Below are 23636 nucleotides of genomic sequence, written 5' to 3'. Positions count from 1 at the left end.
TGCTGAGTTCTGTGGTCATGTGGCTTTATTTTTGATCACAACAAGTTTTGAAATGACTTGGTTTCTCTGCCCATTCCACTATAAGGTCAGCCACTTTACTGTATGTCCATTTCCACACTTGTAACATGCAAACTCATAAATTGTGCTCTATATACGTTGTGGTGGTGAGTTTTATTGTACATGAAATAAAATTAAACAAGTTCGTTATTTTATTAATTTAAAAAGTTATTTTACAGTATTTTCACTTTGTCATTTAGCAGGCATAATATAGGGACCAAATCAGTTATTATATCAGTAAAGCTTTTTTGAGTTCTGAGAGTGAATGCTATTCTAGTAGAATACCAGTGACCAGGGATCGTACATCGTTCCAAGTCAAGCCAACCTTAACTTGTATGGTCTTGGGCAAGATATTTAACCATTCAGAGCTTGGATTTTACCGTTGATGAAGTGGTCTTCATTTTATATCTTCCTAGTGTTGGAGATATCAAATGAGAGAAAAGACAATGAAAGTACTTAAAAATGTTAAAACTCTGCCACACAAATATATGACCATTACTGGGAAGAATTAAATAAACTGGAAGTTAAAACATTTTTAAAAAGTTGTTACTTTTATACTATTCAAACCCATTGGCTTCATAAGTCTCACACAGTAATAATTTTATCAGAGTAGTAATTTTATGTTCAATGAATTCTGTCTATTCAGTTGACTATGTATAAAGCATTGTTAGATGCGTGAGAATGTAGATGCTCCCGAGGGTAGGCATCCCTGTATTCCTTTGTCTCTGAATAGATTCTGTCCCTAAAGAATGCAGTCATTGTGGGAGTTAGTATTCTCGGTATTTCTTTTTAACTCATCCATTGGTTCTGAGTGTTCCAACTCCATCGTAATTTCCTGGGGAACTTTAAAATACTTTTAAAAACAATGAGGTCCAGAGAGGATCCTGACAATCTGAATGTTTCTCCTAAACCCCAGACGATTTTGATACATAAGCTCGTTTGAAAACCATTATTCTAGACAAAGACAAAAGGTGTGATAGTATTTGCTGACGTACCTTCCAGTTCTTTTGGACATAAAATTTCCAGTTTTCATTTTCTTATGATGTAAGGGTGTTAGTTTTTAAAGAGGGAGAAATGGGGGCACCTGGGTGGCGCAGTCGGTTAAGCGTCCGACTTCAACCAGGTCACGATCTCGCGGTCCGTGAGTTCGAGCCCCGCGTCAGGCTCTGGGCTGATGGCTCGGAGCCTGGAGCCTGTTTCCGCTTCTGTGTCTCCCTCTCTCTCTGCCCCTCCCCCGTTCATGCTCTGTCTCTCTCTGTCCCAAAAATAAATTAAAAAAATAAAATAAAATAAATAAAAAAAAAAAATAAATAAAGAGGGAGAAATGTATTTTGCTCTCCAGCCACTTTGTGTCTGGCACTGATGTAGTTGCCATGTGTAAAAAAGAAGAAAATATTGAAGTATTGGTTTGGATTCAGATATGTTGTATTTAGCTCATTAGGTATAATTTATGGAGCAACTACAAATAATGGAGCTAAACGGTTCCAAACTGGGGGGAAAAAAAAAAGGATAAGTTGTAGCACAGTACTTCAGGATAAAATGAGGGACTTGTATTGATTTAAAATATTTGGGGTGCCTGGGTGGCTTGGTCGGTTGGGCGTCCAGCTTCAGCTCAGGTCATGATCTCATGGCCCATGGGTTCGAGCCCCGCGTCGGGCTCTGTGCTGACCGCTCGGAGCCTGCAGCCTGTTTCGGATTCTGTGTCTCCCTCTCTCTCTGCCCCTCCCCTGTTCATGCTCTGTCTCTCTCTGTCTCAAAAATAAATAAACGTAAATAAATAATAAATAAATAAAATATTTGGAAAATGTTCACAGATTGATTCAAGACATAGTTACGCAGCTATGATATGTTTTTCTGTTTCTCTATTATAGGTTTCTACAGATCTTTACATGGCAAATCTAATAGCTTTTATTTCTGTAGCATTAACTTTAGGCTGTCCTGTTTTTCTTAGTTGCAGACTGGTCTAGAAACAAATAGAATTATCTTTGAAAATAAGGCAGCTCCATGTGTTCCCAGTGCAAGAAGAGTTAAAAAAAAGAAGTCAAAACCACCAGAAAAGGTATGAAAACAGGACCAATAAGTCAAAGTGCTGATTATTACTGAGTGTAATTTGTGTGAAAATACTCCTACAACTGTGTGGTACCCAGGCTTGGAATAAATCTTCACTCTCCGTTTCTTCATTGGGAAAATGGGGATAAGTAGTATCTACTTTTAAATTTTACCCTGGTAGTGAGATGGTATATATGAAAGCATTTTAGAACTGCAAAACATTGCCCAGATCTGTATTATTCAGTATTGCTCAGTGTTTTTATGTATATGTGAATATACATACATACATACATATATATTTATATATATATATACCGGTTCGTAGACTGTACTTGCTGTTTTGGCGGGTACGATTTTTTTCCTTCCTAGCCTTTCCGAGGCTAAGAGGCATGTTGTCAGGTATTACTAGGAGCTCAAGAATATACCAATATCAATAAAGCAAGTAGTAGCCCAATAGTACACTGAAATTTTAGATTAGTCATGTGAGTAAACTTGCAAGTAAACTTATCATCATGTGAGTAAACTTGTTGTTTTTTGTTTGTTTGTTTTGTTTTGTTTTTCCTTTCCATTCAGAAAGGTTCTAGGAACTATTTTACTGCACAACCACATTATAGATTATGCTTGGGGGATATGCCTTTTGTAGCTGGAAAGGTGAGTTGCTCCAACTCTGGATTTTTTTTTCCTTTACAATTTAGCTCTTTGAATTAAATCCACTCATCTGCCTGTATGCCTGTAAATGGTGAAAACATTTTTCTGCCCTTTTACTCGTATGGATCATAGTGATATAAGAAAGAGATGGAAGAAGGTTTTATGGGATTGGGGGAGCAGGGAAAAGGCTAGGAGGACTTTAAAGCAGATAAAGTATTTGTGGAAATAAAGATATGAACAATATCACAGACTCTGGTTTAGAGAAGGTATGGTTGTAGATAAGAGTAAATGAAATGGCAAATGGTATTACTTGTAGCGTTGGAATTTTAGTATCAGTCCTGCTCATTTATATTTAAATATAGTAGATATTTAAATAAATAGAAATCACATCCTATTTGTCCTCACGTGCATCATTCTCCAAGAAGCAGTCATAAATAGACCTGAATTTTATGTTCCTTTAGTGTTTAAATGTAGAGATGATAATTTTGTCAAATATCAGGAAGTACTAAGTGATTTCTAATAAGTGCTTAGCACTGTGTTAGTTTATAGCACTTTTTCATTAGCTCTATGTTGCTGGTTGTTTCTTGCGTAGATGCCTTGAATACCCAACTAAGTAGTGAGTTTGAGAGGCTTAGGAAATAGATTTTAATCTTATTTATTTATTTCTTTTAACCCCACAATAAATCCTTGGTGAAAGCTTGGGGAGTGAACTAATTTCTAACTTTTCCATTTGCCCTTTGTGGATGTGTGAGGCAGAAATCACTTAAAAAAAAAAAAAAAAATATATATATATATATATATATATATATATATATATATATATATATATAAATTTTTTTCCTGATCTTAGTGGCGGAGAACATTCAGTCTCACCAGTAAATGCAATGTTAGCTGTAGGTTCTTTGTCAATGCTCTTCACCAACTGGTGGAAATTTCCCTCTGTTTCTGCTTTTTTGAGTACCTGATTGGGTGTTGGATTATTTTATATGCTTTTCTTTATCAGATGGTATGGTTATGTGATTTTTCTTTTTTACTGTCAATATGCTAGACTACACTCTTTTTTTTCTTTTTAATAATTGAATTAAATAATTGACTAGTACAGTTCAGTTATTCCTGGAATAAACTCACTTGGATAGGGTATACATACTTCTTTGTATACAATGCTGGATTCAATTTGCTACCTGGCAGTAGAGACTAAGATAAAGAGTATCTGTTAGCTTTAGCACAGTGGCTTCCAAACCTGACTGGTGAGACTCACCTGGCAAAATTAAAAATACACATTTCCAAGCCCTGACCCACACTGATTGAGTTTGGAGTGCTGCCTGGGGATCTGCATTGTAAACAAGCTGTCTAGATGATGCTTATGGAGCCAAGTTAGTCCAGCCATCTTTTTGTAAATTAAAATAGCATATTGAGATTATTGTTTCATATTAAAAACGAAACCAGAAATTTTGAGAGGGCTACCAGCTTTTCGCTATTGTTGTTTATGTTATGTTTTCCTGTTACGTTTATGTAAACTTAGATCCCCCTACTATTTGAGGATAGAGAAATGAATACAGTGACAGTCCTTACCACCTGGAAGCACATATGCTATTTAACAGGTGAAATAGACATGGAAACATGATTATAGTGTATTGTGATAAATTCACTGAGTGAAATGCTCTGGGTGATCTGAGAATGGACTACTTAATTAGACCAATTCATTACCTAGAGGTTTTAGGGAAGTCTTTAAAAGTTACATATTTGAACTGTGTTTTAAAGAATGGTAAAATGGTGCCACACAGAAGAAATGGCATGTGCAAATACAGTTTATGGAAATAATACAGAGAAATTAGGGGATGATAGGACAAAAGGCCAGGGAGTATAAGTTTTAGCTCAATGATAGTAGACCCTTTGTCTATGCTAAGGAGTTTGGACATTAGCGTTAGTGGGCTTAACATCAAAGGATTTCAAATAGGAGAACAAACTGATTACTATTAGCATATTATTTTAGGAAGATAGCTGATAGCCTTATTGAATTAGAAACTGAGGAGAGCGATGCCAATTGCGATCTTCTTCCTATAGCTAGTGGAGATGGTTGCATAAACTGAGGAATGACAGTAGGGTGGAGAGTAAGAGGTGGATTGGAGGTATTTCAGAAGTTAAGTCCACGGGACTTGGTAATTGGATTCACCCTAGGAAGTTTATATCATAGGCTTTTTATGGGTAGAGATGTTTTTATTCAGGGAGTAAACAAAACAGATTTAGACGATGTGGCTTCAATTAATTCTCATTTTTCTTCAGTCCACCAGTCCTAGCCATGCTGTGGTAGCCAATGTTCAGCATGTCTTGCATCTGATGAAGCAGCATACTAAAGCCTTGTGCAATGATCGAGTGGTCAACAGTGTTCCTTTGGCAAAGCAAGTTTCTTCACGAAATGGTAAAAGTAAGAAGGTGTCAGTAACGCCTCCCTCCTCCAGCAGCATTAATGAAGAGTTGTCAGAAGTCTTACAGACTTTACAAGATGAATTTGGGCAAATGAGCTTGTGAGTTTTAGTTTTTGTTTTTTAAATTATGTTTAGTTGTAAAACTTTGTTTTAAGTTCTTGGTGACTTCACTAATCGTATTGTTAATTTATTCTATTCAGCAAGTATCAGAGCACAGTTCTTGAAGCAACCACTGAGCGATTTACTAGGACCTTAACAAATGCAACTGTTCTGGGGGAAATCTCTCCCTTTTTGAATAGTGTTAAATGTTTTGAAGACCAAGGTTCACACTTCAGTTTTATTTCCTTGTTCGGGAGCTTGATATACATTGAGTTTAGTTAAACTTGAATAGGTTAGGATGTATTTGAGGAACAAGATCCTTGCTTTCTTTCTGGGCTTTCCTTTCTACGTGTGTAATACTGTAGGAGGTGGAATAAAAATAATTAAGCCTTTGAAATTAAGAACTGCTTTTACATTTACCTCCAGTGCCTTTCTTGAACCTTTAAACCATCTTGTTGCTCTGTTTAAAAACTGGAGTCATTTTTAATGCACAGAGCAGTGGTCCCATGGTGAGTGGGACATGGTGGCCCTAACCATGAAACAGGAAGCTTTATCAAGCCCTACTTTTGTTTTTTATGTAGTGATCACCAGCAGCTTGCGAAACTTATCCAAGAATCCCCAACTGTGGAACTGAAAGACAACTTAGAGTGTGAGCTGGAGGCGTTAGTGGGAAGGATGGAGGCCAAAGCTAACCAAATAACTAAAGTTCGAAAATACCAAGCCCAGGTAACTTAATTTCCCCTTCCTTGTTTCTAATGATTATAAAACAAGAACAAGGCAGAACCAAAAAACCCTTTTCCCCAAATACATTGATTGATGACATTCAAGTGTATCACAGATGGGGAGCTACAGGAAGTATTTCTTTAGGAATCGGAGTTAAGTGGGCTAAGAAGGAAGACACCATCTTGTAATCTGTGAGAGTAGATTTTATCATCTAAGACACTTTTGAATATTGAATATATTTAATATTTTTACCTTTATAAGAACAACCTTTAACTTCTGTGATGAATTTAAATGATTCCACATTTTCCGAAGTCTTTTAGAAAACACCTGGAAATTCTTGATTTCGAAAGGAGTAAGTAGATACAAATATGTGAAAAAAAAATCTTTATGTTGCTAATTAAATTAGTAGAGCAGCCATTTATTTAATATCTACTAAGTGCAATGGGGAGGCATACTCCCGAATTTTCATCTGGAGAGATACGTAATGATTCGTGTCAGAGATTATTGGGACCACTGGGAGTGGGTTGACACAGGGCAGAGGGGCCGAGAACAGCTCGGCCGCCTGAAGCTCTTCTCGATCAGAGGTTGTGAATGAGTGTAGGTGGGGAAAAGCGGACAGATCTGAGGTAGGTCTTGGAAGTAGAATGATCAGGGCAACTTGCTGGTGAGTGTCATTTGGAGGGAGAGGGGATGGTGGTACCCCTGATGGAAATGGAGAAGGCTGGGAACAGAACAGGTATGGCTGCCGTTTACTAATGGATTGCTCTATAATAGGCACAGTGTTAAGTGCTTGTGAATATGTCATCTTACTTAATTTTCGTAGAAGACTTGTGAACTGGGCGTACTGTTTTACAGATAAGGAAAGCTGGGTTGAGTGTCCTGGGAGGTAGGCGTATCCTCAAGTGAAATTAAGTAACTTCTGTGTGAGGACATACCAGCTCACTGGTGAATGGCAGAGCTGGAATGCAAACGTGGTTCCTCTGAACTCCAAAACCTGGGCTTTTAAGCATTTTTGGTAAAGTTCACATTAAAAAAAAGAATAAATAGGAGCAAATGATCGCCGCAGGAGTAATGGTCTAATTTGTTTCTTATACATCAGGCTCAACCTTATTCTCTCTAACGGAATACCAACCTAGCAGCAGCTTAAAGTAAAAGTAAAGCTCTGTAAAAATAAGTAAATATAAGCTATTTTAAGTTTTTCTAAAGTAGTGAAATAACAAAAACCTTTTGTTAGTATTAATACATTACCATTACATCTCTTCATCCATCTGGAACATGTTTCGTTACCTCCTCAGACTAGTTTCTAGAACACCTTTCTTTTGTTTTCTGTAAGACCTTCCCCAGACCCTCTTGTTTCTTACTTGCTCTGTTCTGCACTTTGGCCACACACTGCCTTACCTTCTGAAACAGCATCAGTATTGATGTGTTTACTTGCATTCACTCGTTTGTATGTTGCTTTCTGTTTTTAAGCACTTAGCGTCAAATCACTCGTACCAGAGATTTTTGAAGACTTTATAAAAAAAAAAAAAATACACTTAGAATGTATTATTGGCATTTTAGCTTGTATGAGAATTAAAAATACCAGTTGCCAGAAGAGGACATTTTCATTGAATCCTCCTTTTTCCCTGCCTTGGTTACTTGTTGTAGCTGGAGAAACACAAGATAGAGAAGCAGAAGAGGGACTTGAGGACCCCCAGAAAGACTCTTGATGAAGAAGGAAACAGCAGCAGTCGTTCTTCTGGAATCACAGGGACCACAAATAAGAAGGACGTTGCCAAACCGAGACCTGGCGAAAAAAGCAGGAAAAATCTTCAGTTGTTGAAGGACATGCAAACCATACAGAGTTCATTACAAAGCAATAGTTTGTGTTGGGATTACTGACTGGTACCAGGTCATAAATTCTATTCAGATAATCTGTACCTCAGAAATCAGATTTTGGCAATTTACCCTCCAGGTCTCATACTCTTATGTTGGAATTAATGAATAGCAGGTGTTAAGGGGCCCAAGCTTCATTACACAGGCGTCCTGTGTTACGTATCATGACTAAATGTTAAACCACCTAAATGGAAACCAGGGGAGTTTTAAAGGCTAGGAAGCCACACACTCTGCATCTTTGTTTGAGATGAATTTGCTGTACTGAAATACTGCACTTTGTAAACAGATTACCAATTTTTTACTTGTGGGTGTGATTTTTAAAATAATTCCTTAGATAAGTAAAATTAGGTTTAAATTATCAAAATAGGAGGCTGTCCCATAGGCAATGTTTGCTTAAAAAGTCTCATTTTTAATCTTCCCCTGGCATGAATCGCCCTTTTCTCCTTTCCAATACATCCATTAAATACACTTTGTTTCGACTATGGATAGAGGTTTTCTATGTGTAAGTATTTATACAAATTTAAGAGGATTGGTTTGTTTCACTTTTTGACATTTCGAACACTGATCAATATTAAATACACTTCTATTGATATAATCTATCATTAAAAATTTTTGAAAGACCCAAGCATTCATTGTCAATTAACTGCAAAAATTATAAAGCATTTTTTAAAGTATAAACGAATTATTAATGAAGGAAATGAGGTTTCTGAGTGAAGAGAAGAGGAAGTGTTGTATAGCATATGCATATGTTGTTTTTAAATAATACCTGTTTGTAATCATGGTATTCAGTTCAAGGCATTGTGGTTTTTAATCTTAAAAACTCAGAAGAGCTCCTGGGACCTGTTATCGGTGTATAGTATGAGTGCAGTATTAACTGTACATGTGCCATTGTCATTGTGTTAATAATGTAAATCATAATTTTGAATAGATCAAGACATGTTAACTTTTTATAAATTTGCCACTGAAGTCAATAAAGCAGCTTTATTAAGGAAACACTGAAATTTTCCTTAACAGCCTGTTTGCGAAGGCTATATTTGTTGTAATCTCCAAAAAATGCATTTCTAAATAGGACATTAACATATTACGAGAAACAATAAGAATATATGCTATTATATAATTTATTTGCCTATCTCATGCTCACATAGAAACTAAACCCGACAAGATTGAACCGTCTCAAGGCCTAAAGAGTCCTAATGAACACATTAACCAGGTGTTAAAGAGATTTCGTTTTTATGCCTCCCCTGGGATCGAAATGGAGTTCTGGGCTTTTATCTGGGTAACCAGCATGAAATGCAGTGCCTCTCTGGGCACTAAGCTTATTAGGCCTCTTAATTGAATTAATTTTTTACAGAGTTCTTGATTTAGGGTCCTTCCATTTGGAGCTATTTGTGAGTGTTCTGAAATTGTATGTAAACCTTTGCTTGAGTGTGCGGTTTTGTATCTTCATTGAATTCACGACAGTGAGTCCACAGACCCAAGGCAATCACTGCTCTGGTGATATGGAAAACATTTGTTGTGTCTCAACCACCATTTCAAACTATTAAACTTTTGTTATCTCTGTGTTTGAATTTCAGGTCATTAAATTGTAGGAGACTCATTTTGCATTGTAGTGGCTCTATGTCCTAATTAGAAGCTTAATGGTGTTAAAACCCAGCCCATCCCTTGGGTAAGAGTCAAACTAAAATATCCACTCCAGCCTTTAATACGCTCAGGTGAGAAGTGAAAATAAGAAAATGCCAATGCCGCTTCAGTTTCCTTATCTGAGAGTTTATAGCAGAGGAGTACGTGGTCACACATCTACTTTTGTTGTAAGGGCACTGTTGAAATGCATTTCAAATACAGGTGTCCTCTATGTGTAAGATGCCAATCTGGATACCAGGCTAAGTAAGAAAGGTATGCTTACAGGTGGGTGGTAGACATCTGAATTACGTCAACACCGTGTGGTTAACGCAGTGTTGATAACATGGACACAGCGCTGTTGGGGACACAGAGGAAGGGGGCAGGCATGGCAGAGAGGAGTGATGAACAGGGGGTAACAGCCTGGAGGGAGCAGTGATCGCTCAACTCTGGAAAACTGGAATTAGCCAGAAGGAAGAACAGTTCCAAGTCAACAGGAGAAAAGAAAAGTATAGAGGCCGGAATCTGCAGTTGACACGGGAGAGTTGTGACCAGCTGAGTGGTACTTGTACATAGAAGTTGAGGTGTGCAGGTGAGAGTAGAAGGGGAAGCCAACAAGTTACAGGAGGCTAAAGAGCTCAGACATAAGCACATAGGTCTCTTTTTTATAGCCCCAATGATAAAGGAACCAAGGGCACCTGCACCTCCAGTAAGTAGTCTGTCAGCTCCAAGTTCTGTTGGTGTGGATAAATATATAAAAAATGCTAACACTCTCCTCCCCTGCTTCCACACCCCCCACCCCCCCCCCATGAATTGTGCTTTTTTCCAAGGTTTGTTAGAAACTTTTTTTTATGATTTAAATAATTTCTACACCCAATGGGCTCAAACTCGCAACTCTGAAATCAAGAGTCCTAGGCTCTGCTGACTTACTCAGCCAGGTGCCTCAGAAATCTTTTTAATGTGTAAGGGGGTGTGTGTGTGTGTGTGTTTGAATAAATTTGACATAGAACTGTGTGAATTTAAGATCTACAGTGTGTGACTTGGATACATTTACATATTGTGATATGACTGCCATTGTTGTGGTATTTCACATTACATACTTAACAGTTCAATATTGTCTCTATTCCTTATACTGTGCATTAGATCTCTCTGGCTTTTTAATACTACTTGTTGCAGCTTTATGTCCTTAAACAGCATCAGTCTTATCCTCTTCTGCCATCCCTGGTAACTACCTCCTCTCCTGGTGATTGCTATTTTACTCTTTTTTACAAGTTTGACTCTTCCACATATAAGTGATATCATAGAGTATTCATCTTTGACTTCTCTCAGCGTAATGTGCTCAAGTTCCATCCACTTTGTTGCAAATGGCAGGGTGTCCTCCTTTCTAATGGCTGAATAATACTCCATCGTGTACCTATAGCATAGCTTTTTTTATCCATTCATCCACTGATGGGCATTTAGGCTGTTTCTGAATCTTGGTTATTGTTAATAATACTGTTGTAAACATGGGAACACATACATCTCTTTGAAAGTCTGTTTTAATTTCCTTTGGATATATACCCAGGAGTGGAATTGCTGGATCATAAGTACATCTACTTTTAATTTTCTGAGGATATTCCATATTGTTTTTCATAGTGGTTGGACCAATTTGCATGCCTGCCCACAGTGTATAAGGATTCCCTTTTCACCACATCCTTGCCAGCACCTGTTGTCTCTTCTTGATATTAGCCCTTCTAAGAGGTGTGAGATGAGAACTTAGGGTTTTGCCCTGCATTTCCCTGATTAGTCATGTTGAGCATCTTCATGTGCCAGTTTGCCATTTTGATATCCTCTTTGGAAAAAAATGTCTATTTCGTTTTTCCTGCTTAACTTTTAATCAGATTGTTTGAATGTCGTATGAATTCTTTATATATTTTGGATATTAACCCTTCATCTGATAAATGGTGTGGAAATATTTCTCCCATTCTGTAGGTTCTTTTTATTGCTTGTGTGTAAGCTTCTGAGTTTGATGTAGTCCCATTTGTTAATTTTTCTTTTTGTTTGTGCTTTTGGCATCGTGTCAAAAATCATTGAGACCAACCAACATCGAGGAGCTTCCTCCTGTGTCTCCTAGGAATTCTGTGGTATCTGGTCTTACGTTTAAGTGTTTGGTACATTGTGAGTTAATTTTGTGAGTGCTATGAGATAGGGGTCCAATTTCATTGTCCTCTGCATGTATTTCTCCAGTTTTCCCAGCACCACTTGTGAGAGAGACTGTCCTTTCCCCATTCGGTGTTCTTGGCTCCCTTGTCAAGTATTAGTTGATTATATATGCCAGGGTTTAATTCTGGCCTCTATTCTGTTCTATTTATTGGTCTGTGTCTACTTTTGTGCCAGTACCATACTGTTTTATTACTCTGGCTTTGCAGTATACAATTGACCCTTGAACAACATGAATTTGAATTGTGTGGGTCCACTTATACATGAAATTCATACAATATTGTAAATGTATTTCCCTTATGATGTTCTTAACATTTTTTTCTCTCCGGCTTAAGAATACATGCTATATAATACATATACAAAATATGTGTTTTTCAGCTCTTTGTTATTGGTAAACCTTCTAGTCAACAGTAGGCTATTAGTAGTTAAGTACTGGGGGAGTCAGAAGTTATACTAGGATTTTAAACTATATGAGGGGTCTGTACCCCTAACTGCTCGATCGTTCAAGGATGCCTCTGGCACTGGTCTTTTTCTTGGGATTACTCTGGGCATTTGGGGTTGTTAGTGATTCCACAAAAATTTTTGGATTGTTCTATTTCTGTGAGGAATGCCTTTCATATTTTGACGGGTATTGTGTTGAATCTGTAGATGGCTTTTGGTAGCATGAACATTGTAACAACATTCTTCTAGTCCATGAACACAGGGTGTCTTTCCATTTGTCTTTGATTTCTTTCAGCAAAGTCATACAGTTTTCATCGTACAGATCTTTCACTTCCTTGTTTAAATTTATTCCTTAGTATTTTATAGTTTTTTATGCTATTGTGAATGGTGAGAGTTTATTTTTCGAATGTTTCATTAGTGTAAAGGAATGCAACTGATTTTGTGTCCTGCAACTCTCCTGAAATTGTTGATTAGTTCCAACAGTTTTTTGTTTGACTCAGAGTTTTCTACATATAAAAGCATTTCACCAGCAGATTGAGAGGATTTTACTTCTTTTCCTATCTGGATACCTTTTATTCCTTTGTGTAGCTAGTAATCCTAATAGTGTTTTGAAAAGAAGTAAGAGTGGACATCCTTGTCTTATTCCAATCTTAGAAGAAAAAGTTTCAATTTTTCTCCAGTGAGTATAACATTAGCTCTGGATTTGTTTATGGTTTTTTATTATGAATGGCTGTTGTATTTTGTCATGTTTTTTGTGTCTATTGAAATGATTGTGTGGTTTTTTATCTTTCATTTTATTGGTAAGTATTACATTTATTGATTTGTATATGTTAAACCATCCTTGCATCTTTTGCATTTTTTTTAGATCTTATTTATTTATTTATTTATTTATTGAGAGAGAAGACAGACAGACCAAGCAGGGGAGAGGGAGAGAGAGAGAGATTCCCAAACGGGCTCTGCACTGCCAATGCATAGCCGGACGTGGGGTCTGAACCCATGAATTATGAGATCAAGACCTGAGCCAAAAATGAAGAGTCGGATGCTTAACCAACTGAGCCACCCAGGCACCCCTATTATTTCCTTCCTTCTGCTTTGTTCTTTGTCGAATTTCTTGAGGTATAAAGTTCGATTATTTGAGATCTAATTTCTTAACATCTGTGTTTATTACTATAAACTCGCCTTCTTTCCCATTTCTTCTTTGACCTATTTGTTGTTCAGAAGTATGTTATTTAATTTCCACATATTTATAGATCTTTTCATTTCTTCCTTGTTGATTTCCAGTTTCATACCATTGTGTGGTCAGAAAAGATAATCGGTATGATTTCAATTTAAATGTGCTTTGTGTCCTGTCATACGATCTGTCCTGGAAAATGTTCATGTGCACTTGAGAACAATTTCTCAAGTATTCTGCTTGTTTGGTGAATTGTTCTGTGTATGTCTAATAAGTTTATTTGCTCTAAAGTATCGTTCAATTCCAGTGTTTGCCTTGTTGATTTTCTGTCTGGATGATCTTCACTTTGGTGCTAGTGGGGTATTGAAGTCCCCTATTCTTATTTTATTATCTCTTTCTCCCTTAAGACTTGTATTTGCTCAGTATGTGTTGGTGGTCAGGTAATTTATGATTGCTATATTTTTGTGATGTATGGACCTGTTTATCATTATCTAATGAGCTTTGTCAGTTTTACCATTTTTAGCTTGATGTCTGTCTTGATGTAAGACGATGTCCACTTTCCTTGGTATCACTTGCTTTGAATATCATCTTCCATCCTTTCACCTTGAGCCTGTGTATTTGTTTAAAGCTGAAATGAGTGTACTGTAGTGAGCATACAGTTGGGTCTTTTTTTTTTTTTTTTTTTTTTTAACCCATCCGGCCACTCTGCCTTTTAATGGGTGAATTCAATCCATTTTACATGTAGGGTGATTATTGATATGTGAGGACTTGCTACTGCCATTTTATCTTTTGCCTTCTAGTTATTTTCTCTCTCTCCGTTGTTTCTTTTTCCTTTTTTTTTTCTGTCTTCCTTTGTAAGCTGGTGTTTGTCCTTGGTTTTTTTGCTCAGTCTTTTTGTTTTGTTTTGTTTTGGGTCTCTGCTCTAGATTTTTGCTTTGTGGTTACCAGGAGATTTATGCAAAATATCTCATAGATAAAAGAGTCATTGTATGCTAATAAAAATTTATCTTCATTTACTTAATTTCATCTTTTTATTCCTTCCCTTTTATACTTTTCACAAATTATCTATTCTGTGGATTGGTAAATGTTAATAGCTGTTGTTACTTTTAATGCTCTTTCCTTTAAGCTTTATACTGTAATTATTTTATAGTCTAAAATAGTTATTTCTGTCTGTTGATGCCCTTTTCATTGTTTCAGCTTGAAGAGCTACTTCCAGCTTTTCAGGCGGTGTTAGTGGTGAATTCTCACATTTTTGTGGTTTGGGAAATCTTCCTGTAGCTTTTATATCTGGATAACTTTGCCACTTAGAGTATTCTTGCCTGGCAGTTTTTAAGTTGTTTGAATGTCATTCCATTCTCTCCTGGCCTGTAGAATTTGTGCTGAGAAATCTGATAGCCTCCTGGTGTGGGTTCCTTTGTTACTTTTCTCCCCCTGGCTTTTTCTCATTAACTTTTGACAGTTTCATTATAATGTGCCTTGGAGAAGGTCAGTTAGCTTTGTATTCGTGTGTATCCAGTTCCTTCCCCAGGTTTAGGAAGTTCTCAACCATTCTTTCTATAAACTCTCTGCCTCCTCCTCTCTCCTCTTTCTGGTCTACCCTTTAAGCTTATGTTGGCTTTTCTAATGGAGTCTGATAGTTGTTTCAGGGTATGTTCATGTTTTAAATATACTAGTTCTCTCCTCTTCCACCTGAATCATTTCTAAATTCCTGTCTTGTGGCTTGCTTATTCTCTCTTCCATCCGATCTTGCTCCATTTTCAATGCTTTCTAATGCATTCTTCATCTCATTTTGTCGTTTTGGTTCTTTAGAATTTTCAGTCTCTTTGGTCAAGTACTCCTTATGTTCATTAATTTTATTCCTAAGCTCAGTGGATTGCCTTTCCACATTTTCTTGTAGGCTGGAATTTTGGATTCGTTATTAGATTGCAGTATTCCATGTCTTTGGGTGCACCTGCTGGGGAATTGTCACCGTCTTTTTGTGATACTGTATTATGATTTTTCATAGTATTTGATGAAATGTGCCTGTGCTGCCACATTTTAAGTAGCAACACCTTTCTTATTTAGGTAAGGCTTTGTTCACTTTGATTTTAATAGTAAAACAGGTTGACAATTAGAAAACTTTCATTTGTTTTCCAGAAGGTGGTGCTATAGCACAAGTTTTGGGGTTTCCATAGTGGAAGTGACTAAGTTGGAAGTGTGTGTTAAAAAGATGGCATTTAAAAACGACTAGAGACAGAGTGGGGGGAGGTGTGTGCTTAGTTAGCACTTGGGGCTTTAGGCATGTTCACAGCCTTCTAGGGCAACCCCAGACTGAGGGATTCCCAGAGGTTCGTGGATGGACCTCTTGATGGAGTCCCAGGACATATGGGAGAAAACACGTCCCTTCAGCAATCTTTGCCTTTTTAATTTCCCTCTACCTAGTCACGGAGGTCTCTCTTCAGAAATCTGGGTGTTCCTGAAAGGCAAGCGAACCCCTCCAGCTGCAGCCCATGCAGCTGAGCAGACTTTCACGCACCCCCTTTTCCACCGCCTTTGCTAGAGAGGTGGCTACTCTCACTGCCACTGCAACACCCCTGGCTCCATAGCCTCCTTGGACTTCAGGTGCATAGATGGATGTCCTGGTGTCATAGGCAGAGGCAGTCATATTCGGTCATGGATGTCCAATTAGTTGTAAGTTAAGGGGGAGAGAAAGGAATGTCTCATGCCATTGTGATGCTGACATCACCACCAATGGATTATCTAAAATGTGCTCCACTTTGGAGGCTCCTGCAGAAGAGGAAAGGAAGCCCCTGGAAGGTTTAAAAATGATAAGTGATTTGCATTTAGATTGCTCTGGCCTTTGAATGGAATTTAAAGTGGATGTGAGGGTACTGAGACTGCAAGTTTGAAATTCTTGATCTCTGCAGTCATCTGTATTCTTTTATGTAGTATCAGACCAAGATGACAAAGGCTAAGTAAGCAAATAGGTAGAATGGGCAGGAAAGAATAAATCTGTAAAATATCTGGAATAGAAAACTTAGCTTTGATAGGCTGGCCACTTAAATACCATTACTAATTTTCTTATAGCCAATATCACATAAAGACTAAATCATTTTGGTACTGATTTTGCTAATATTGGATGTACTGAGAGAAATTCTAGTTCCTCCCTGCAAGACGCAAGAACAGGGGCTAAGGTTCAGACTATGGTGAATCAGAAAGTGAAAGAATACTGCATTTTTGAGTACTGTTTGATTTGGGTATTAGAAGCAAAATGGGTTCAAACTGAATATTTCAATTTGGAACGGGTGCTGAGAGACCCCTTTCTTCGAAAACTAGCCAAATAACGTTTCTGCAAAAGAAACTTCAGGCAAACAGAATAAGGACAAAGTTTAAAAGTCAGTTGAAGTTTTCTTTTAATGAAAGACCCAAGAAGCAGCTCCTTTGTTACAGTACATAACATATGGCTCTTAGGATATCAGGGAGTCAAATGTTTACACCAGTGCTGAACTGTTACTGGCAGGTGAACAGTGAAGCAGTATTTCCTTTACTGGCATTGAGACTGTAATACATTTTGACATGCAGTAAGCTCTTTGGTAGACTTAATCTTTCAGTGGAATTACAGAATTTGCGAAGTAAAGTAGTAGTAAAATAATTTCATGTAAAATTTGAGCGTAGTACTTCTCACCCATAAGCTATTTATACAGACTTCAGGGGAAAAAAGTCAATCCTAGTAAACTTTTAAAATATTGCCTCACAAGTTCCCAATTAACTTCTATATTCAGACACACACACACAAAAATGTAAATGAAATAAAGTGATAATGAACTTGTCAAATATGTTCCATTATTTTTCTAGTAATTGGGCAATGGAAAGTAATCCGAAGGGCATATGATTCTTTGAAATCCTGGACGGCTACTGCCTTCTCTTCTCCATCGCGCCCCCCCACCCCAAGCACCTCTCTAAGGCATCATTTTAGAACGGCTACCTAACACATCTTAAGTACGTGAATAACAACAGCAATAGTTTTCAACTACTACTAACATCATAATGTCCTCAAGACTTTGCCATACCGTATGTGAAGCGTGTGGGTGCAGAAAGGTGACCAAAGTAAATCACTCTACTACAAAAAAAAAACGCATGATGGGGAAAGGTGTATCCAATGATTTTGAACTTTCATGACATCGAGGCTCAATATATATAATGCCACAGAATTTCAGTGTTGGTTTGGTGTGAAAACTGATGCTCCTTCCCTCTGTCCAGTGGGTTCTCTTCCATCAAGAGGTATATTTCTGGAGTGGTTTGTAGTTTGATTTTTAAATCAGAGACTTGTTCCCACTGTGGATCCGATATGGAAGCATCTTAATATTCTTTGGGTGACTTAGAAGATTAGTGTCAAATCACGTAATTACATATGGGGTTATTTCACTTGTGCCACCTGCACTGCTACAGTTCCAAACCCACCCTGGGGAGATTTACAATAAATAAAGCAACTGAATTTCTCTCACAGGTGGGTTCTAACTTCAGAAGACTTTATGCTCCTAAAACTGCCACTGGGATCCAGAGTTCATGGCAACGACGGCCCCTCTTGAACGGTCCTTTCACACGACAGTTTGGACGGGAGTGACGCACTGTGCAGGAGAACTGGCTCTCTCAGAGGATGAGGTTGATCGGTTGGAAATCTCTCTCTGTAGTTCCTCTACTTTCTTCTGGAGCTCCGCTCGTTTAGCAAGAAGCTCTTTATATCTGTTGTGAATGGGCTCCTACAAGAGAAAAACATTGTCAAATCGTTCAGCCAGGCAATCGTAAGCGAACCCGAGTCAAATCATTCCAGCATACAGGTCTTTCCCTGAATGCTGCAGGCTGCACGTTCTCAGCTGTGGGGCCACGCCCACCTTTCCAGCATATGGGCGAGAATTAGCTGGACCCTGACGACACCGGTGCCCCCCCCCCAACTGTTTCTGGTGCCCCCCCAACTGTTTCCACAGAATACCCTGAAACTGGCACTTACTAATACAACAGAGAAGTAATAAGAAAACCTACAGGCCAAAATTCAAGATCTCCTATCATTTAGTTGTAGAGTTTCAGTCTTTTAAGCAGTTCTAAGTAGTATGTATATATTCCGTAACCTGCTTCAAAATGGACCAGAATTGTGTCAGGCTTTTTTCCTAAAGCCATTTCCTCAAACCTATTAAAATGGCCTAGAAGATATCCAGTCCAGCACACTCACTTTACAGAGGAGGGAAGAAAAGACAAGTGTCTCCTCCAGGACCATATGAGCAAACTCGGTAAGAGTCCAGTATACTGATGACCCACCCACACTCCCCCATGTAGTGCTTTTTCTACTACCCAATTATAACTATTAACAGGAAAAAGGCAGGTTTTAAATATACCCAATTTTTCTAGTTGCTTTGAAGTTGACAAAGCTAACGGATACAGCTGAATGGATGAAAACCCCCACTGACTATATTAAGAGCATATACCTGCGGCTTCATCCGTGGATTCCACCTGACATAATATCCCACCCAGAGCTCTAGGTGGCGCATGCTGGCTACTGGATAAAGGACATGATTGGAATAGCTCCCATAGAGAGGATTAGTGAAGTCTTCCAGCTGGCTGTTTATATAAGACCACAGTGACACCGTCCTTTTAGGAAGATTCTGTAAGAAGGAAATATAGGTAGTTTTGATTATTAAAATCTCTCTAGAGGGAGGGAACAGGGACACTTTAGTGAGAAGCCCTGCTTACATTAAAATCAGAGGGTACTGGGAAACCCTGCAATTCATGAGAAAGTTAGACAAGCCCCATACCAGCAATTCCACTCTTAGTGGTATATACAGAGAGAACAGAATCACAGGCACACAAAACCCTGGACACAGACGTCCAAATCCACATTATTCACTATAACAGCCAATGGGAAGAAACAATCCAAAGTCCATCAACTGATGAATGGATAAAAATGTGGCACATTTATATGATGGAATAATATTTGGCCATGACAAGGAATAAAGTATTGCTACCCACTACACACTGAACCTTGAAAACACACTAAGTGAAAGATGCCAGACACAGAGGCCTCATTGGGAATGAGCCCATTTATATGATGTATCCAGAAGAGGCAAGTCCAGAGATCAGGGTGTGCCAGGGACTAGGAGAAGAGACTGGGGAGTACCTACAAATGGGTACAGGGTTCCTTTTCAATGTTCTCAAGTCAGTGATGCTGATACTTGTACGACTCTGTAGATGTTCTGAAAAGTACTTAAATTTTAATTTTAATTTTATGGACTACAAATTATCTCCCCCCAAAAAGTTTCTTTTTCAAAAATCAAGATAGAGTTAAATTCTATTCAAGGCTCCCAAGAGAGGAGAAGGATCTCTGGAACCTAGGTATTTTTAATTAGCTAACATTTGGTAAGTTCTTGAGTGGTCCCCATGCACGGGAATACTGACTGCATGCTGGACACTGAAGATACGGTGTAACAAAATTTTTAATATCCGTCTTCAAGGAGCTTACGGTCTACTACATGGCAGTCACTGTAGTGCTTTGTAGTTTATTTTAGTTAACTCTCACACAATAGTATTTTCCCTAATTCACCGAAGCAGAAATTAACCTGCCCAGGGTTGCACAGTAAGGGAGAGATCCAAGATCTCAACCCAGGCAGCCCGGCTCCAGAGCAAGCACTCTGCCACAGTGCTTTAGAGAAGAGCATGAATAAACTCATTTACAACCACATTTTTAGAGTGAAGTGATGCAGAAGGAGACACCAAGATGATTTGGAATTTCATACACAGGACAGATGTATTTTGAGGAAGTCAGAAGTAAAATTTGAAATGTAATCCTCACACAGTTTCCTCTAAGAATCCCGACCACTTAACAGCGAAAATCTCTGGTGAAGTGGGGCAACATACACTTTCTACATAGTATCTCTTCAGTGTTTGGATGTTTTACAGTATTGTTTTACAATTAAAAAAAAAAAAAAAAAAACACCCGGGATGGCTCATATGTATGCAGAAGGCATCTGGGGATTTGAGCTGTCCGTTCATTCATATGTATATTTTTTGCTACCAGCATTTTTCTGTACCTGCTTGGAAGGATTTCCATCCTGTAGGGACTAACGAGTAGCACTGGTGCTCCGAAGATTACACATAACTTCAGTTCAGGCACTACTTTTACCCATAAACTCACCTGACAGCTAGCTGGTGCCTTCCGCCTTGTAACAGAGGTACTTGAAAACTGAATCAGGGTCAGATATATGGACCTTACAACATGTGAAAGAAAATATGGCCAAAGACATCATCCCAAAGAACTGTTAAGTTGAAATCTATCAGAGAATCCACCCTAGTCTAGGAAACATCACACATACTGGGAGTAAAGGGGGAGGGTCATGGCTCATATTTTACCTCTTTTCCTCTCTGCTGTTCGCTGTTACAGAGGAATGTTCCAAATAAACAGCTATATAGATGGTCCAAAATGGTGATGAGAAAATATTCATTGAATTCAAATGCTGTAGGAAACTGCGAATTGAATATCATAAACAAAAATAAAATTAGCACATCTTTTTCAAGCATATTCATCCCCACATATGGGTAGATAATTTGTAACACTTCCTAAAATTAGGTAAAACAATATTCAGAACTAGATATTTCTAATCCATTATGGCATTATCTGCTTTACCACTTTACCACTTTTCTGAGATTTCTCCCCAAATCTCCTTTTCTTGTGTGTGAATGGTCTGATCTTGGTGTTTCTGTATCCCCTGGGTCTGTTATTCCTAAACTTGTGGAGTAATGAATTTTGCCTTTGGCAATTTTGGCAGCTCTAAACATCTAAACATATTTTTCCATTACAATTACTTGGGCTGGGGGGTGGGGGCGCCTGGGTGGCTCAGTCAGTTGGGAACCCGACTTCGGCTCAGGTCATGATCTTGCAGTTCACGAGTTCAAGTCCCGCATCTGGCTCTATGCTGACAGCTCAGAGCCTGGAGTCTGCTTTGGATTCTGTGTCTCCCTCTCTCTCTGCTCCTTCCCTGCTTATGCTCTGTCTGTCTCTCAGAAATAAACATTAAAAAGAAAAATTTTTTAATAAAATTTTTTTAAAAATAAAAACGAAATTACTAAAGGGAGCTGGGTGGCTCGGTCGGTTAAGCATCCAACTTCGGCTCAGATCATGATCTCGCAGTTTGTGAATTCGAGCCCCACGTCAGGCTCTGTGCTAACAGCTTGGAGCCTGGAGCCTGCTTTGGATTCTGTGTCTCCCTCTCCTTCTCCCTCTGCCCCTGCCCCGCTCATGCCTCTGTCTCTCTCAAAAGTAAATAAACATTAAAGTTTTTTTTTTTTAAATAAGCATATTTTTCCGTTAAAATTACTTAAAATAGGATTTTATTTTGCTAGAGCTACCTAGCCTATTCATTTCTTTACCTCTACCGTTCTTAGCAATGTATAGATGAGCTTCTGGGTAAATATATTGCCATGACTTAACTACTTGTGCAAAATGAGGGAGGAAACCTCTTGGGTTATTATTGATTCTTCTGGCTGAAGCGCTAATGGATCAAACTGTCAAGTTTTATTGCTATCTGCAAATGATATTCTTTCACTTACCGAGAAATCTTACAAGAATTTCCATTTTACATGAAATGTAGGATAATCATTGACCAAATCTCCCAATTCTGGATGGCTTAAAAGAAAGATGGAAGAATGACTTTCCTAGATAAGTTACCTGTCTTGTCATTTGCCAGACACAGTCAATAAACTGAAGAAAAACAGGCGATCGGTCTGCGTCTGCGTGGTTCTTATCTCCATGGCCAAGTCTCTGAAGGAGAAAGAGCAAAATGAAATACTGAATGAGCTTGTGGGACTTTTCTTTTTCATGGAAATAATTTTATTTTCCAATAAAAGTAATACTGGCTCAATATTCTTTAAGGTTCAAACTCTTTTAAAAAGAGTCACAGCAAGGAAAATAGAAATCACTCATAATTTTACCAGATAGAAGTCTCTATTACCATTATGATGTACAAACTGTCAGATTATTTTCTGACATGCTTGTCACAGGAATACAACATTGTTTAATAAATGAGACCCAAATCTAAACAGTTAGTAATAGAGACAGCGGCAGTCAGATCTCAGAACCTGATGTTTCGTCCCAGAGATTTAATATTCCCTAAATATTAACAGTCACTTGTACAAAAGCCTCAGGAAGCAACCTCCTCCTTTAACACTTCTGGCCAGTGTGTGATACTCTGCTGTATCTTAGGTCTCATCCGTCTTTATCAAGAAGAATCACGTTAACACAAACTTTCGAAAACCTTTAAAGAATGCTTGACATCTACCTTCCAAGCATGTACTCACCTGCTTTCTGTTTTTGTTTTTGTTTTTTTTTTCTCTCTTCTAAGGACCTTTGCCCTAGATGACTGAAACAGACCCTCTACACTCCAAAGCAGGGATTCTAAAAATATGGTCCATAGATTTCTAGGGCTCACGTGGGGAGCTGGGGAACTCTGTGAAGTCCAAACTAATTTCATAATGATACTAAGACATTATTTGCCTCTTTCAGTGCATTGACGTTTGTAGTAATGGTACAAAAGCGATGAAGGATAAAACTTCGGGGACTTTAGGGGAAATGAAGCAAGGCACTGCGGTCAAGCTGCACTAGCAGTGTTATATTCCACCTTGCCACACACTTGCCGTTAAGTGAAAGGGGAAAAAGCCAGTTTCCCTGATGAAGCAGTAAAAATTAAGCTTATTGAATCTCTCCCCTTGGGGTGCCTGGGTGGCTCAATTGGTTGAGCGTCCGACTTCAGCTCAGGTCACGATCTCACAGTTCACGAGTTCAGGCCCCGCATCAGGCTCTGTGCTGACAGCTCGGGACCTGGAGCCTGCTTCGGATTCTGTGTCTCCCTCTCTCTCTGCCCTCCCCTGCTTGTGCTCTGTCTCTCTCTCTGTCAAAAATAAATAAACATTAAAAATTTTTTTTAAAAAATCTCTCCCCTTAAGGACAGTTGTTTTGTTTTGTTTTTAACGTCCTGTGTAACAAAGTGGAAAATACGCATGATGTTCTTCTAGTGTAAATTGAAGTTGATGATACAAACACTACTTTTTCATGCAACGTCATTTTAACTTGAAGGAACAACTAATATATGAACTATGGTTATTAAGACTTGAATATCCCACAGACATTTATTTTAAATGTACAAAATGAATGCATCATTTCAAGAAAAACGATGACAGGGGCGCCTGGGTGGCTCAGTCGGTTAAGCATCCGACTTCAGCTCAGGTCACGATCTTGCAGTCCGTGAGTGAGTTCGAGCCCCGCGTCTGGCTCTATGCTGACAACTCGGAGCCTGGAGCCTGCTTCAGAT

General features: G+C 38.4%; 2 protein-coding genes across 5 annotated transcripts in view; one reads left to right on the top strand and one right to left on the bottom strand.

Annotated features, from left to right (window-relative positions):
• Positions 1–9474, top strand: part of CEP57 (centrosomal protein 57) — a 38092-nt gene extending 28618 nt beyond the window's left edge. Inside the window, exons 7-11 of the mRNA XM_058687405.1 lie at positions 2009–2116; positions 2680–2757; positions 5038–5279; positions 5861–6005; positions 7650–9474. Of these exons, the coding sequence (XP_058543388.1) occupies positions 2009–2116; positions 2680–2757; positions 5038–5279; positions 5861–6005; positions 7650–7883 (807 nt within the window). The 3' untranslated portion in view covers positions 7884–9474. The remainder of the gene's footprint in view (positions 1–2008; positions 2117–2679; positions 2758–5037; positions 5280–5860; positions 6006–7649) is intronic.
• A 7206-nt stretch (positions 9475–16680) lies between these two features.
• The window catches only part of MTMR2 (myotubularin related protein 2), a 116071-nt gene continuing 109115 nt past the window's right edge, over positions 16681–23636 (bottom strand). For all 4 annotated transcript variants that reach the window (XM_058687402.1, XM_058687401.1, XM_058687403.1 and 1 more), the window contains 4 exons: positions 21998–22090; positions 20683–20796; positions 18765–18941; positions 16681–18044 (listed from right to left, as the gene is read on the bottom strand). In XM_058687402.1, the coding sequence (XP_058543385.1) occupies positions 17883–18044; positions 18765–18941; positions 20683–20796; positions 21998–22090 (546 nt within the window). In that variant the 3' untranslated portion in view covers positions 16681–17882. The remainder of the gene's footprint in view (positions 18045–18764; positions 18942–20682; positions 20797–21997; positions 22091–23636) is intronic.

The sequence above is a fragment of the Neofelis nebulosa genome, chromosome 10, assembly GCF_028018385.1.
Source record: "Neofelis nebulosa isolate mNeoNeb1 chromosome 10, mNeoNeb1.pri, whole genome shotgun sequence".
Taxonomy (NCBI): domain Eukaryota; kingdom Metazoa; phylum Chordata; class Mammalia; order Carnivora; family Felidae; genus Neofelis; species Neofelis nebulosa.
This window is presented reverse-complemented; position numbering and strand designations above follow the sequence as displayed.